Source organism: Nematolebias whitei, chromosome 22 (genome assembly GCF_014905685.2).
Source record: "Nematolebias whitei isolate Nwh7 chromosome 22, NemWhi1, whole genome shotgun sequence".
Lineage (NCBI taxonomy): Eukaryota > Metazoa > Chordata > Actinopteri > Cyprinodontiformes > Rivulidae > Nematolebias > Nematolebias whitei.
In genome coordinates, this window is record NC_056519.1 from 12835219 (window position 1) to 12850655 (window position 15437).

Sequence of the window (15437 nt, forward strand, 5' to 3'; positions counted from 1 at the left end):
ATAGAATTCATCGACCTTTACATGTCTATGATTGAGTATGCGGTGTTAGTATGTAGTTTTAGAATGAATTGGATAGGAAGTAGATATTATTCTGTTATTGCAAAAACTTTTTGTATACAGTTAAGCAGAATGGAAATTTTTCACCTGTAGCCACTATATATTCAAGAAAATATTAAGACTGTTGCCATTTCCTCTCAGCAATTGTTTTGACCTTGACTTGTGTACTTTCTTAAGGGCATCTTAACATTCACTTTTCCCCTTTTGGCCAAAGTAGACATGTCATTCCTTGCTGCCAGCCCTTTGTGTGTTGTGTGCAAGTTAAGTGTTTTTCTCAGTAGTTTTCAGGCAAATTGAAAGTGCCCTAACACTTAGCTCTCCCAGGAATAGTTGCCATTTCAGGCATGCTGAGTCATTCACTGAATCATGTGTCCTTCCACAGGTTTACACCATCACCATCAACTTAGCTTAGAATTAATTGTTGTGTGTCTGTGTGTGTTCATTTATGTTAGCATTAGTAGTGATGAGAAAAGAAGGTCTTAGTGCTCATTTGCACCTTTTGTTTTCTATCTATTCATTTTTTACAATTTAAAATGTAAGTTTTGTGTGATGATTTTTGCTCAGGTAAAATTGCCATAATTTCATGAGTTCAGTTCTGTTGCACATTTAGAATTTTTTTCCTTAGGTGACCCTCTGGTGTCAAGACTTGGAAATGATATTCTAAATAGTAATTTTAATTAGGTTCAAAGCTCTCACTTCTTTTTTGTGCTTTGACCTGAATTATTTTTTTTTTTGCTGAGAAGTAACTAAAATTGTGATACATTATGACACCCAAGATAAGCTACTTCCCTGTTTAGATCAGAAAATGGTCACTTTATCTTGAGTTAATAAGTGATAATTCATGTTATGGGTATTTGATAGTGACTCATTCTGCTTGATCAGCTTTATTTTTCATTTCCTGTAATGTTTTAATAAACATCCTCTGTGAGGGACCAATTACAGCTCTGCTTGTTAATCAGACTTGTTTTATAAGCAGGAGGTGAACAATTAAAATACGTAAATCATGAGCAGAGTACAATCAGACCTGATAAACTTTTGTCTGCACCTGGCTATTGACAACAGAATCATGTGTGTTCGAACTAAGCAATTGGAGGCTGTTATCAAGAAAAAAAAATAGATGAGGCCATGCACCCATACAACCCAGCCATGAACAGAGCCATCACCTGCTTCTCTGGTTTTATTGACACACATTGTACAGTGAGCACAAAAGCAGTAATTTAGGCCTAGTGGCCTCCCATTGTGACATTCAGACATCTTTGCCTCTCTGTGGACTTAATGGCTCAATGTAGCTAGTGAGAGAGCTGAACTCCTCATGTCCCACAAACATTCTCTATTCATATGATAGTAAATGAAGAAGACAAAAAATTGCATCTGTTGGCCTCCATTAAAAATGGATGGGAGACACGCTTTATCTTTCACAAGTTAGGTTTAAAGAAATGTTGCCATTAAAAGGCAATAACAAGCCTTTAGTCAAGTCAGGTGCAAATCTTAAATTATTGTGATCATTTGTCACCAGGGGAGTCCTACATGTTTTGTGTGATTAATGCCAAACAGCATATAAATGGATAAGTCTAAAATAATTAATAAGAGAATTCAATCCTTCTTGTATTATAGTGTTTAATTGTTTATGTAGATAATGTTTTGAATCATGAAACTTGATCTTTGTCTTGCATGACAAGCTTTTTAAAGATGTGTCAGATTTTATATACACACAGCACAAAAATTAAGGACATTTGTGGTTGAGGTATTATTTCTTTGTTGTAACGATATTTCTTGGCAATAAATCTTATATGATCGGAAAGCCTTAAATGGTGCCACATTTGTAGGTTGAACATTTAAATTTGTGTATGTGGGTTGTGCCCAGGTGCAGTCAGTCAGGTGCCTGATTGTCTGCACCTGTCTTGTCTATCTCAACAGTCTGGGAACAAGCTCTATTCTCCAAGATAAAAACATTTGCTCAGACAGAGCAGGGTTCATCTCTTGAATTTAAAAGTGGAGAGGATGGAATATGCCTGCAGTTCTGATCACAACCCCATTGAAACATGTGGGATCAGCTTGGACGTGCTGTTCGTTTCAGGGTGACCAACACAACCACTTGGGCTGACATATGACAATTGCTGCTTGAAGAATTGGATGTCATCCCACTGGAGTGAGTTACCAAGCTTATGAGCAACATGAAGAGGAGGTACCAGTCTATTGTGGCTGTGTATGGTTCTTCTGCCTGCCACTGTTTGTTAAATGAATAAATTGTAAGTCCACTCCAAAACGCCCAAATTGCCTGAAAAAAATCCTACCCAAATTAAAATTAATGCTGTTCAATTAACCCTTTGGAGTAATTTCGAAAGCTTGGTCTCTGAATTTTTAACTTCAAAAGTCATAAATATTTTAACTGTAACTAGTAAGTAGTTATGGCAGCACGGTGGCGCAACTGGTAGAGCTGCTGCCTCTCAGAGAGCAGGTCCTTGGTTCAAACCCCGCTCCAGGGGCCTTTCTGGGTGGAGTTTGCATGTTCTCTCCGTGCATGCGTGGGTTTTCTCCAGGTGCTCCGGTTTCCTCCCACTGACCAAAAACATGCATGTTAGGCTGATTGGTAACTCTAAATTGTCCCTAGGTGTGAGTGAGAGAGTGAATGGTTGTTTGTCTCGTTTGTCTCTATGTGTCCCTGTGATGGACTTGCAACCATCCAGGGTGTACCCTGTCCCTCGCACAGTGATTGCTGGACATGAGCACCGGCGACCCCGTGACCCAAAATGGAACAAGCGGGTAAAGATAATGGATGGATAATGGATGATCAAAATACAGTAGGTTATGAATAAACAGTAAGGAGGCGCACAGCAATACTCACACTCAGTACCACACTCAGCTGAAAACGCATCAAAAAGCGTATAATTTCCTTACTTTTCCAAAGTATGTACATCTAAACAATAAATAAATAAACAACAGCAGTTTATCAAAGATTTTCATTTACTTTGAAAGTAGAATATGTTCTCCTATTTGACCCATTTCATATTCTACCCTGTCCAAGACACTCCCAGAGACGCTCAACATTTTTTCCCATTTCCTCGTCAGAAAAATCACTCTTCCTTCTCCTAATCCTCTCAACCACCTCATAAGAATTATATTTTCTCTTTACAGTTCGTTTTACCATCTTTCAAATGAAATTAAACCCACAAAACAAATTATTTTTTTGCCTTTAATAAAGGGGTATGTGCATTGGCGCAGGCTGAAAAATAATTTTACAATTTATTTCCCTCTTCCTTTTTAGATTTTGGCTGTGAACATTGCATATCCACATGACGGGAGTTTTATTGGCTATGTGTCTGTAGCATCAGAACAGGTGTTAGAGCTGAATGGTCAGCTCTGTATCCAAAACAGTGTGGGTGTCCCCGGTCAGACCACATGACGCTTAGTCGATATTATTGGCTTTGGAGAGACTATAGATCATGTCAAAAGAGGAGGGCTTACACCGCCATTTTGACATTGGGGTATTTAAATTGGAAACGCTTGGTTAAGTGAAGCAGCTCTTTAAAGCAGAAAGATGACACAGCGGCAGCGGGCAGGCCACCTTATGTTATTAAATTGCCAGGATGACTTTGTTCCTTCAGACTTCAACGATCCAATTCAATAAACAACAACAAACATAATTGAATATCAGAATAAGGAGTTGTGGTACAGATGTGGTACTGTACTGTTTAGATTTTATTACTGTTTGTCTTTTACATTTTATACTTTTGTTGGATGTAACTGGGACCCTGTGTACACATTTTCGTTCCACCACATGTACCACACGTGCGTATGACGAATAAAGAAACTCTGACTCCAACTCTGATAACATTTGGCAAGACTTGGCAAGTTTTTTTATGTGACTATGCAACTGACATATTCAACTCTCAACCCACTGCTCAACCTTTTCATGCATTTTCCTAACAATTGTGGAACTGTTTATAGGGGAAATAAACAGGTGTTCTAATGGTTTAAGATTAATTACCAAGCATTGTTACACATGCACACACACACACACAAATAACCAAGCATACATTTCTCTACCTTTTTTGCTAAGTTTATATTGAAATAAATTAAATGTCATTTGAAACTATATATATTTTTTCTAGGGTAAGAGACATCCTTTTAGAAATGACAGTAAACAAAAACTTAAGTCTCTTTTGAATGATAAGAAAGCTTAAGTATCACATCCACATTTTAGGAATTGGTTAAGGCTTAAGGTAGCACTTTTCAATCAAAGGACTAAGAGAGCGTCAGTTTGTGCACATTTGAATGCACCTTGTCTACATTACTGAGCCCCACAAAAGACTAATGAGAGACATAGTCTTCAATACAATTAAAGAGAGATAAAGAGATGGAGGGTGGGGAACATGCTGTGGCAAGATGGAAGAGTAGGCCAATAGTGGCTCTAAGGTGGTGATTTGTCTTTGAGCTCTGTGGTGTTGGTGTTGGCAGCGTCAGCTAAACAAGGCCATCTCATTTCCTGTTGTCTGCAGGAAGGGGCTGTCTGCTACTGCTGCTTCTGCTACTCAGAGCCCCTGGTCATCAATCTCCTCTTTTTAATTGGTCTGCACCACACTGCGACTTGCCAGCACACACATACACGCACACACAGGCATGCACATATATACTGACAACAGGAATGTGTGCAGAGATATACGTAAATGCCAGTGCAAGCAATACATGTGAAGGGTCAGTCTCGTGTGCTGTGTATTATATACATGGTGTTTTCAGACATTTTCAAAGATTTTAGAGATTTATTTAATACTCGTTTTAAAATGGATATCAATTAGCTTTTCGTCACATTAAAGTCCACTACACGAAAACAAGTTGTTTGAATTGGTCTGCCTTATCCCCAATTGAAAAACACACTATGTGACAGAAAATTGAATAATTAGGTATGATAGAATATTGGAAGATTTGATCAAATGGTTTAAATTATTAGACTTTGTTTAATTAGTGTTTTGTTGTTTTGTTGACCACTATATCCTTTAAATTACAAGGTTTATGTATCACTTTACACACATATTTAATCATTTATTGGTGTTTAAGTTTTACGTGTTATGCATTAGAGCGTTTCTCTTTCATATACAAACGTGCATCAAAGGAAAAGTGTGGTTCCGTGTCTTGCTCATGAACAAGTTGTCTTGTGGAGCAGGACAGATTGAACCACAACTTTTTAACTGACATGAAAGCTATACTTTGTTGCTATGGTTACAGCCACACCAAACTTTTCAAGCTGTGAGAGTAGATCAAGTATATTTTTCCTAATTTCCTAGTTTTTTTAAGGAAAGGAACTTTCACCATGAAGCCATTGGTGTTATTCTATTTCTTCCCTTCGTTTCCATTTTGGAAAAATAATGCCATTGTATCCACTCCATAGTGATTAGTGACATATTTATGACCTATCAGAAGTATTCAACCTCTAACTAAGATTGGCTGAAAGAACAACCATTAATCCTAGCAAACTGAATCAAAGACAACTGGACTTCTATAAGATGTTTTGCTTCTTATCCGAGAAGCTTATGTCCATCTGCATTTGATTGAATTTGTTAGGATTACCATGTTCTAGATGAATGAGAATGAACAGCAGCACAAACCAAAACAGTTCATTAGTTATACACAGCAGGTCAGTAATAATTGTAAGCCCTTAACATTATTTAATGTGCTTCTGACTTGCTTTTCAACCCAAGATTTGAAAACTTCTTAATATCCCACAAAAATTCAAGGATTCAAGGTTCTTTATTTGTCATTCACACCACATGTAGTGGAACAAAATTGTGTACACAGGGTCCCAGTTACATCCAACAAAAGCATTAAAATGTGTGTAAAAGAAAAACAGTAATAAGCTCTAAGATATGAATTAAGAAAAACATAAACTAAAAACATACTAAGCACTAGTAGCATAAAAACAATACGCCGAACAGCAGCACAAACATGAGTCTGTGTGAGCAGATGAGTATGAATGAACACAGCAACATGAAACAGATCAGCAGCAACATGATGTGATTTTTTTCAGTGATTATCCTGGTTAGATATTTTTTAGTCTAACAGCCTCAGGGTAGATGCTGTTCCTCAGTCTAGTGGTTCTACACTTCCTGAGGGGAACGGGGCAAAAGTGTGTGTGCTGGGTGGGTGGGGTCTTTCATGATGCAGGTGGCCCTCTTCCTGCATCTGGAGGTGTAGTTGTCTGTGATGGTGGGGAGGCTGACTCCAACAGACTTCTGTGCAGCCTTCACCACTCTCTGCAAAGCTTTCGTTTCTTCAGCTATGCAGCCTCCATGCAACACGTTGATGCTGGAGCACAGAATGCTTTCCACTACATCTCAAAATAGTTTGACACACACAAGTTGTGGGCAAAACCATTTTGGTGTCACTAGAAAATCTACAGAAACTTTAACCGTGTTTGATGATCTGTAACTACATGCAAGTATAAGCTTTTAAAGGCAAAAAGTGTGTGTGTTGGGTGAGTGGGGTCCTTCATGGCCACCTGCATCATGAAGGACCCCACTCACCCAGCGCACACACTTTTTGCCCCGCTCCCCTCAGGAAGGAGGTTAAGGAGCATTAAGTGTAGAACCACTAGACTGAGGAACAGCTTCTACCCTGATGCTGTTAGACTCGTGAATCTCTAACCAGAATAATCACTGTAAAAAATTACATCATGTTGCTGCTGATCTGTTTCATGTTGCTGCGTTCATGCGTGCTCATCTGCTCACACAGAAATTCATGCTGCTGTTTGATGTAATGTTTTAGAGCTTAGTGTATTATTTAGTTGATGTTTTTCTTAATTCATATCTTAGATCTTATTACTGTTTTTCTTTTACATTTTATTGTTGGATGTAACTAGGACCCTGTGTACATAATCTCATTCCACCACATGTACCATGAGATACGAATGACAAATAAATCTCTCTGACTTTGACTCTGAGTATAACACAAGTGTTGGTTCTGCATTTACTCTACATCAAACTTCAGCAGAAATTTATTTGGTTATTTTGATACCAAAAAAACAACAACCCTCTATTCATAAGAGCTTGGATCCACAGCATTTTTTTGCTGTCAGCTAAAGCCACAACAGAGCATCTAATAATAAAATAAAACACTCCCACTGGAGCGCTGACTGGAGCTTACAACTATCTCATAAAAACACTAAACTTTCCAGAAACATTAAATGACCCATGAATATGCATTATTGTAATTATTTATTTATGTGCCATAACTTTTGTCTGAGAAATTATATCGGTACAATTCAGGCTACAAAAGGCACATTCCAAGCTTTTTTCTCTCCATCACCGTGGTTACCAGAGTGATAATTTTAAGTGAAACTGCTCAAAGGGATTTAAAGCAACGGTAAGAAAAAAAAAAAAAAAACTTTTGGTGTCAAACCTTTTTCTAGCTGTTTGTAACTTTCTCTTTATTGACAATTTTTTAACAAGGTTGGGACACTTAAAAACACTTACATTTAATTTGTTGTACAAAGTTTTTGCCAACTAAACTCTATAAGTAGGGTATGAATACATTTTCCTTTTATGGTGGGGTCAAGAATGTGAAACAATCAACACTAATAGATTGCATCGTAATGATAGGTATTTCCTTCTGTCATCCATTGGTCTACATGGAGGCTGTATGAAAAAGGGTCACATGAATATAGACTTCTCTTTTGAATTGCATTAATCTTGCTGGTCGAAGTAAAGCTTCTGATTATGAAGCCCATTTAGACCTGCAGCTGTAAACATGTAGACACACTCACTCACCTAATTTCCATAATACATTTGCATATTGTTGTCTTTCTCTTTTTTTTCCTCTCACAAAAGCACATGCTTAGGGCTCCACACCAACTCCTGCACACACATGTATACCACCTCGTGTACTTCAAACACATACATTACAACACCAAAAGCCTACTGTGTTTGAGAAGCTGCATCGGGGGCCAGGAGCAGAGTATAAAACAGTAGGGATTCTGGCAGAGGCGTGGGCGGTGTGTGGGAAGACCATATGCATTTCATCAGGGACTGATGAAAACACATAATCACGCTCTTAATCACGCGCACTCACAGTATTGTCACATTAAAAAAGAATTTGCCGCCATTCCCACACTTCTTATATTTCTTCTTTGCCTCATATACACACCCATGCAGCAAATTTTGTGCAGGTTGCAGATGGTGCACACCATTTGGAATCTTAATTTTCTCAAAACCTGTTTATGATAAACAAATAAAGGTTTTCTATCAACTGGTCATGCAGCTTGAGCTGATGGAGAAAGCTGACATACTGCCATCTTGTGCTGCTGGCAACAATTGCATGCACCCTACAATAAAACTCTCAGTGCTTAAGAATATAGTTTAGGCAACAGCTTATGGACAAAATGTAGTTAAAGATAAGATCAGTAACAACCATACTGTTTGTGTTTTGTCCACCTTCTTTTGGTTCAATGATACTATACAACCACAAAATCTTTGTGTAGGAGTTTACATTGTCAGGTGTCACTTCAATAATCAGTCACCACTGCGGAAAAAAAATAAATAGTGTGTACTGGAGTGTGCAAATTTACCCCAGAATGATTATTGAATGTGCAATCCAATAACTCTGAAAGCTGCATTTCTAGCATTTATTGACTAATCATTTGAAATGAAAGCTAATGTTCATTGTGCCATAAAACCCATGAAGAGTCCCCAATTATTAAAACTCTTTACGATTATCAAATATGCCTCAAGTGATTGGGTTGTGCAGCATGTGAAAAATAATGTAAATACGTGATTTCAGTTGTTTTAACCGTGATGCATCGATGTGCTGCATTGACGTCTGAGTGTGTGTGACACATTCGAATAGATTGGACACGTGATGCAGGTATGCAGAGACGCACACGCCTGCACTCACTCTCCTACTTGGCTGAGGTGCAGTTTGTACTGTCCTTGGTGTGTGACAGAACAAGCTTTCCTCTGTGAGCGGCAAAAATCAGAATTCACCAAAGCTGATAGGTTCGTGCCTGAGGGGAATTGTGGGAGATTTAAAAAATGCTGAGTCTCTAATCAATCTCAGCACACTCTCATTCTGCTGTCTTTCTTGAATCTTTGTCTTTATCCTATTTCTCTTTCGACATCATTACATTGTGGTTGCAGATAGAGATAGATGATGAGATCGCTACACTTTCCATTTGAAGAAGCATTTGTTACCTTATAGTGGGAAATAAATTTGAAGCTGTTGTCAAAAATATCCTATCCTTTTCTGTTCTCATTTATTTGAGTTGTCTGGATAAAGAAGATGAGCTTTGTTGGTAGAATCAAAAAGCCACAGGTTACAGTGAGATGCTTTATCCATCATATCATTGTAAGTATAACTGCATTATATCTGTCAGGAATTTTTAAAGGTACATACAAGTAGGGCACGACATCTAAAATTATCCTGCTCAGATCCAAGGGTCTGACATCTGTTTCCTAATGACAGATAATTGCATGCTGTCAAGGACAATCATCAGCAGTTGCAGCTAAGACAGAGTTTGGAGTGCAACTGGTGCAGTGATGCTAGAATCGGAAAAGAATGTGGATTTTTTTTTTTTTTTATGTCTCAAAAATGTTTTGTGCTGATTTTCAATAAAAAATATTGTTTGGCTTATCTAAATTATCATGTAAAATCAGGAGGTATTTCAGTTTGGTTTTTTAAAAATAAAAAATAAGGAAAGTATACATCCTTTCATCCATTATCTTTACCTGCTTCTTACGGTCACTGGTGCACAAGTCCAGCAGTCACTGTGCGAGGGTACACCTTGGACAGGTCACAAGGCCATCACAGTAAGGAAAGTATTAATTAGAAATTTTAATTTAAATGATCTGTCGTTTTTTTTTCTAATAATTGTATAAATCCCGTTGATCTCCTCACCCTAGAAATCACAAAACAGGGAAAGTTGCAATTGTCAACAAGGCAAAGCGATATATTTTAATAGACAACATAAAGTAGTAGCTCCTAAAATTAAGTTCTTCTTTTTTGTCACTTCTGAACCAACCTATTGCTGAAATGTATTGATCCAGTTATTTTTTCCCAACCGAATCCTTACAAGTGTTCAGTGCAGTGTTTAATTTCACGATACACCCACTGTTCAGTCTGTCACAGCAGTATGGTGGCCTGTTGGTTTGACAGATTTCGTCTTTTTACTGGACGTCATGGACCGCAGCTCCCTGTTATCAAGCATCTGCTCTTTTTTACTATAATTGGACGGTTTTAGTATTTGAAACTCGTAGACAGTGCATTTATCACTTCTGTGATCAGCAACTATTTATTACAGTTTATCTGTTTGCAGCACAACAATCTCAATGTCTTGCTGTTCTTGTAGTGATCCTATTTTTACCCACCCACTTGTTATCGACGGGAGCACTGTTTTAAGGGTGCCTGGAAAGTAGACGTTTATTCGTACATGTGAGAGTAGATAATTAGATTATTTAGATTTATTAGGACTTCACTCATAGACCACACTGTAGTGCTGCTGCAGTGTCTCTCCGCAGTTTCTCCTTAACATCATAGCCAACACCTCTTCTGGATACAGCTGCCATATGGCGGACTGGTTTTCTGGACTGCATTTTGTTGTCACCTCACAATGAAACAGACAAAGCAAATGTCACATTGGGTCCAATTAAAGAAACATTGTAACTATTTATTGAATATTTGGGAAATAACTGAAAACACAATAGACCTGAGGGATATTTTAACTGAAATGTGATTGATTATATATGTTTGTGTGTCATTTATTTAGTATGTTGCGCGATTTAGGCTTGACCTGATGCCTCTGCACTCAAGTGAATCAAACTTTAAGGATGCTGTCTGCTTCTATGAAACAGACTTATGTAACCTTTAGAAATGTCTTAAAGGTAGTTTGGCTTACTAATTTAAAACGTTTTCATTTGTTAAAAAAAACTCGTTTTCTACTAATACAGCAGAAATTCAGATTAGACAACTTGAACATCTTATAGCCTCATGTTCTGCTGTGTTGCATAGCAGCTCATAAAATTGCAGTTTCCATGAGTTTTGAGAGGATTTTCTGAGTCCATTTGTGTCTATTGTCAGCCGTCCGACCACGGCGCCCTTCTGGTTCTTTTTGTTCCCAGGTGGATGGGAAACCCACACAAACTCAATAAAATCAAGAGAGGTAAATTCTTTTTACCATTTTATGTCGATAAGGCAGGAAAAATTACAAGCTCAGCACTGAGGTGCCCGTCCGACCCGTCGCAACCCGGAACCGGAGGCCCCGTGCAAAAGAACGCCCCAGCTTTTTTTGGCCCTTGGCTCCGCCTTCACATCCAGGGCAGGCACAGCCTATCAGAGTCTATCAGTGGGGTGACGTCATTGGTCTTATCTGTTTCTGATGGTGGATAATAGGGTGATGTGCAAATTTATTTAAATGTTGGAAGCAAGCAAAAATAAAAATGACTCCTTATCGGGCGTTGACCCTGGGATCGCTCATTGTGAGCAGCTGACTGGTATGATCTGTTCTGAACCAGGTTATGAGTCAGAGTTAACCAGACCGGGCCTCCAGCAAGATTAAACTCCTATCAATATGTAAGCTTGTTTTATTTGTTTTGATCATTATCATCAGAAACAGTTGTTGTCACATGTACAATGTGTTGAAAATATTCAGCTAAAATCACTGCTTTTAACCATGGTATCCCACTAAAATTACTCTTTGAGCTGTCTTTAAAGGCCAGTTCTTTTGCCTAGTTTTTATTGCATCACCCAAAAGCTCTGTAAAGGGGCCAACAACCTTGTGCCAGCACATGTTCTGGACAGAAAAAGGCATTTTACTGCCCAGTCTGCTGTTACATTCCTCAAACATTATCACCCCTTTCTCCAAAAATCCATCCATGTTCACACAGTAACTCGGAGATCCATCATCTTGACATATGTATTGAAACAATGACAATAATGACAGCGTGCGATGGATGGCAGAACAACATGACGCACATTTAAACTTCTTTTCTAAAATCAATTTTTGAAAATGAAGCTGTCAGCACTTTCTGTTTAAGGAGACATGTTTGAATTGTAGCGATCTTATATTTATGCTGGTAAGCTCTGTAGCTGGGTTTCATTGTTTTGCAAGCCTTGGCGGTTTTAATGAGGCCACAGAAGAGTTTTTCCTACTTAACTTTCTGTTGTGGTAGAGTTTCAGTGGGAATCAATGGAGGATTTAGAGTGGGTTTAAGTTCCTTGCTCACTCTGTCTCTCATGGCTTCTCTTATACACATGCACGCACGCACGCACGCACGCACACACACACACACACACAAAATGTACTTCCTCTTTTGTTTCTGAAAAGTTGGGTTCTAGTGTTGCATTTCTTTTTTAAATATATTTTTATTAACATGTTAATGTATGTGCCATCTTAGCTTTATCAATCAATAAACCACCTGCTCTGTTCTAGATTTCTGCATTGACCATGCATCCTTGTTTGGACACACTGCAGCATCTATATCATAGATAGCCATAGCTTCTAAATCACAGAAACGGGTTTCTCAGCAATAGAGCTCTCATGCTTTTAAAAATGGCCTTGTCCAACCAAATGTCCCTCTAGAGTCATCTTTGTAGCTTCACTCCTCTATTAAGTTCATTTTCTGTCTTCATATTTTTTTTCTCCCAAAGTTATGGTCACCTAAAACATTTTTTTGTCTTAGTGTAGGTCATACATTAAACGTCTCCCAGGTCAAACAAAATCTTTTTTGCGAGGAGTTTGATTTATTTGCACATTTATATGGACTGAGCGCTTGAGAAAGCACTTGCTCTTGCATGGTTTGCCCTGTGGTGTGTGTGAGACAAGGCCAGTGACCAGTGATTCACTGATAAATGACGTGCGCATGTGCCTCTACAAACCCATACATAACTGTCCGACCCTATCTGATACAACCAGGCATCAGTTTTTCAGACGAATCCAGAAAATAAACCCCTGATTGGTTTCTATTATTAGCACTAATCTTTACGGTATTTATGATTATTCTAGCTTATATAGTAATACAATTTTTACTTTCTTTTCCCCTTTATGCGTACATTCACCATTGCAAACTGAAATTTGAGTTAGCTATCACAACTAAGGTCTTGCCATAATGACAGAACAGCTCCACTGGAGCAGTTTAGGTTAACTGCTTTTTACAAAGACACCTTGAGAGGCATTTACAGCTTTCCAAAATGTGTTCTCATAGCAGAACTTACCCATCCAATTGATGCTTGACCAGCAAAGCTACTGTTTTTCTGGCCTGGTTCATCTTTTTATATTGCTACCATGACAGCACTTCAAACACTTGAACTGGAAATTGGCCACTTTTCACAGATTTTTTTTTTTTTTTTTTTTTTACACTATTCTAATGTTTGTCTGTCTCCACTGCTTCTTCCAGATTCATTCAAGAGATAGAGATGAACATGGGGCCAGGTCAAGCCAAACAGTGCCAGCTTCGGGCTTTCCTCACCTACTACATTAATGACCTCTTCCTCAACCAGGTTAGTGAATGAACCAATTGATGGTTTTATATAAATCATAGAAAACTATCTTGAATTGCAGTGACTGGTGAGATAATTATTACTTGTTGCAAATGGCCAAAGAACCGTGAAAGTAAATTGTTCTTTCAGGGGAAAACTGGAACAGTAGCTTGAATGCCAGTTGTTTGGAATTGTATGCTATATTTTTGTTAAAACTTTTCACTCATGATCAGGTGCGAACAGAGATCAACAAAGAAATTGAGGCAGTGAGTAAAGCTTCTGACCCTTTGAAAATACTTGCCAGTGCCGATACCATGAAGATACTGGGTGTCCAGAGACCTCTACTGCAGGTGAGGAGCATCTCATGTATTTAAAACCATAATAGTTTAGTAAAATTTGTACTGACCCTATTAGCATACTGTATATCTATCAGCTTTTACTATTTTTACCATTTCTTTATCGTTCTTCAAAAAAATCTAATTTTGCAGTTTTGTGACTCATTCTACATGCAGACATAATTTGTGTGTTGCTCATATCCTTGCTTTAAAACACACTGCCTGTTTGTCTGGCACAGTTTTCATCTCTTAACCTTGTTCAATGGAGGACAGGTCTCTAGTGTAACTTCACCTTATAGTTCTCTGTGATCTCTGTTCAGTGGTACACAAATAAACAAACACACTCATACACAAACTTCCTTTTCTCACTTACCCTGTTTTGTCTGTAACATCATAATGTTCACATAAGTTCATAAATTTTGCTGAATTTTATTGTTTTAGTTTTGATTAGTTGCTAAGTTGTTTTTTTTTACCCTCCCTGCCTAAACACACACATTCTCCATTTTATGTAATTAGTAATCAAATTAAATACATTTTATGCTTTTGGGAATCAAATTCAATTTAATTTTTCACACACACTGTTTAAATATCACTGGTTTGTTACCTAGCACACAGGGAAATGCAATTTTCTTGAGCACAGTAAAGCGATTTATTTCTAATTTATAAAACCTGTGTATATTTGCTACTAAATCTGTCTCTACGTATCTGCAGGAGAGAAATGATTTAATGTAAATACAGTACATGCTGCTCATTTACATGTACGACAAATTCACCCAAATGTGAAAAAGCATGGTGTCAAGTCAGCACATTAAAGAATAATAATTTTACTCAAAATAAAATAACAAGGCTCATGTTGATTTTGGCAATCTTTCTCATTTATAAGAGGCTAGTGGTTGGTTGAGGATTATAGTTGTGCCAAAGTCGAGATCCAGACATCTGGCAGGACTGTCTTAGCTGTCAGATCGTCTCTCAGTTTTGTGAAGTGCGTTTTGCCTGTTGTATTAAAAACAAAAAAAAGTTCAACATGCATCAATTTGTTTTTTATGTATTATTGTGTTGTGTAATATTGTCCATGCAGTTGTCAAGAGTGTCCCAGAGAGGTGGCATGTTGGTTCTCGGAGAGTTTGTGAAGCACAGCTTGGATTTGTGTTTGTCAGTGTGTCTGTGCAAGTGTTTAGCTGTTTGTTTCTGTCAGAGCCTTCCTGTCTGTTCTCTTGCAAAGCGAAAACAGCGGTGGCAGTTCATTACAGAGAGAAGGGGGACTGTGGGTGTTTGGAGTTCAACGGGGTTTGTTTATGGCTCAGGCCCCTCCTTAACGAGGAGTTGAGCATCTTGCTAATTATGCTGCTGTGGCTAATGAGCCTTTCTGCTGATAGTGGGAAGTGCAGTAAAACACTTTTTATTTGGGCTTTTTGCCTGTTTTAATTGGGCTGAATAAAACAGCCTTCCATGTTTTCACTACTTCTATTCATATTCAAAGATTAGAATGGCACTTGTGTTCTTTTTAGTACTGTCAGGTGTCCATTTGTAGCCACATTTATGTGTGTGTGTGTGTGTGTGTGTGTGTGTGTGTGTGTGTGTGTGTGT

At 38.1% G+C, this 15437-nt stretch overlaps 1 protein-coding gene across 1 annotated transcript in view; it reads left to right on the forward strand.

Annotated features, from left to right (window-relative positions):
- The window catches only part of exoc4 (exocyst complex component 4), a 125411-nt gene that overhangs the window by 68197 nt on the left and 41777 nt on the right, over positions 1-15437 (forward strand). The window contains exons 12-13 of the mRNA XM_037695632.1: positions 13434-13536; positions 13749-13865. Of these exons, the coding sequence (XP_037551560.1) occupies positions 13434-13536; positions 13749-13865 (220 nt within the window). The remainder of the gene's footprint in view (positions 1-13433; positions 13537-13748; positions 13866-15437) is intronic.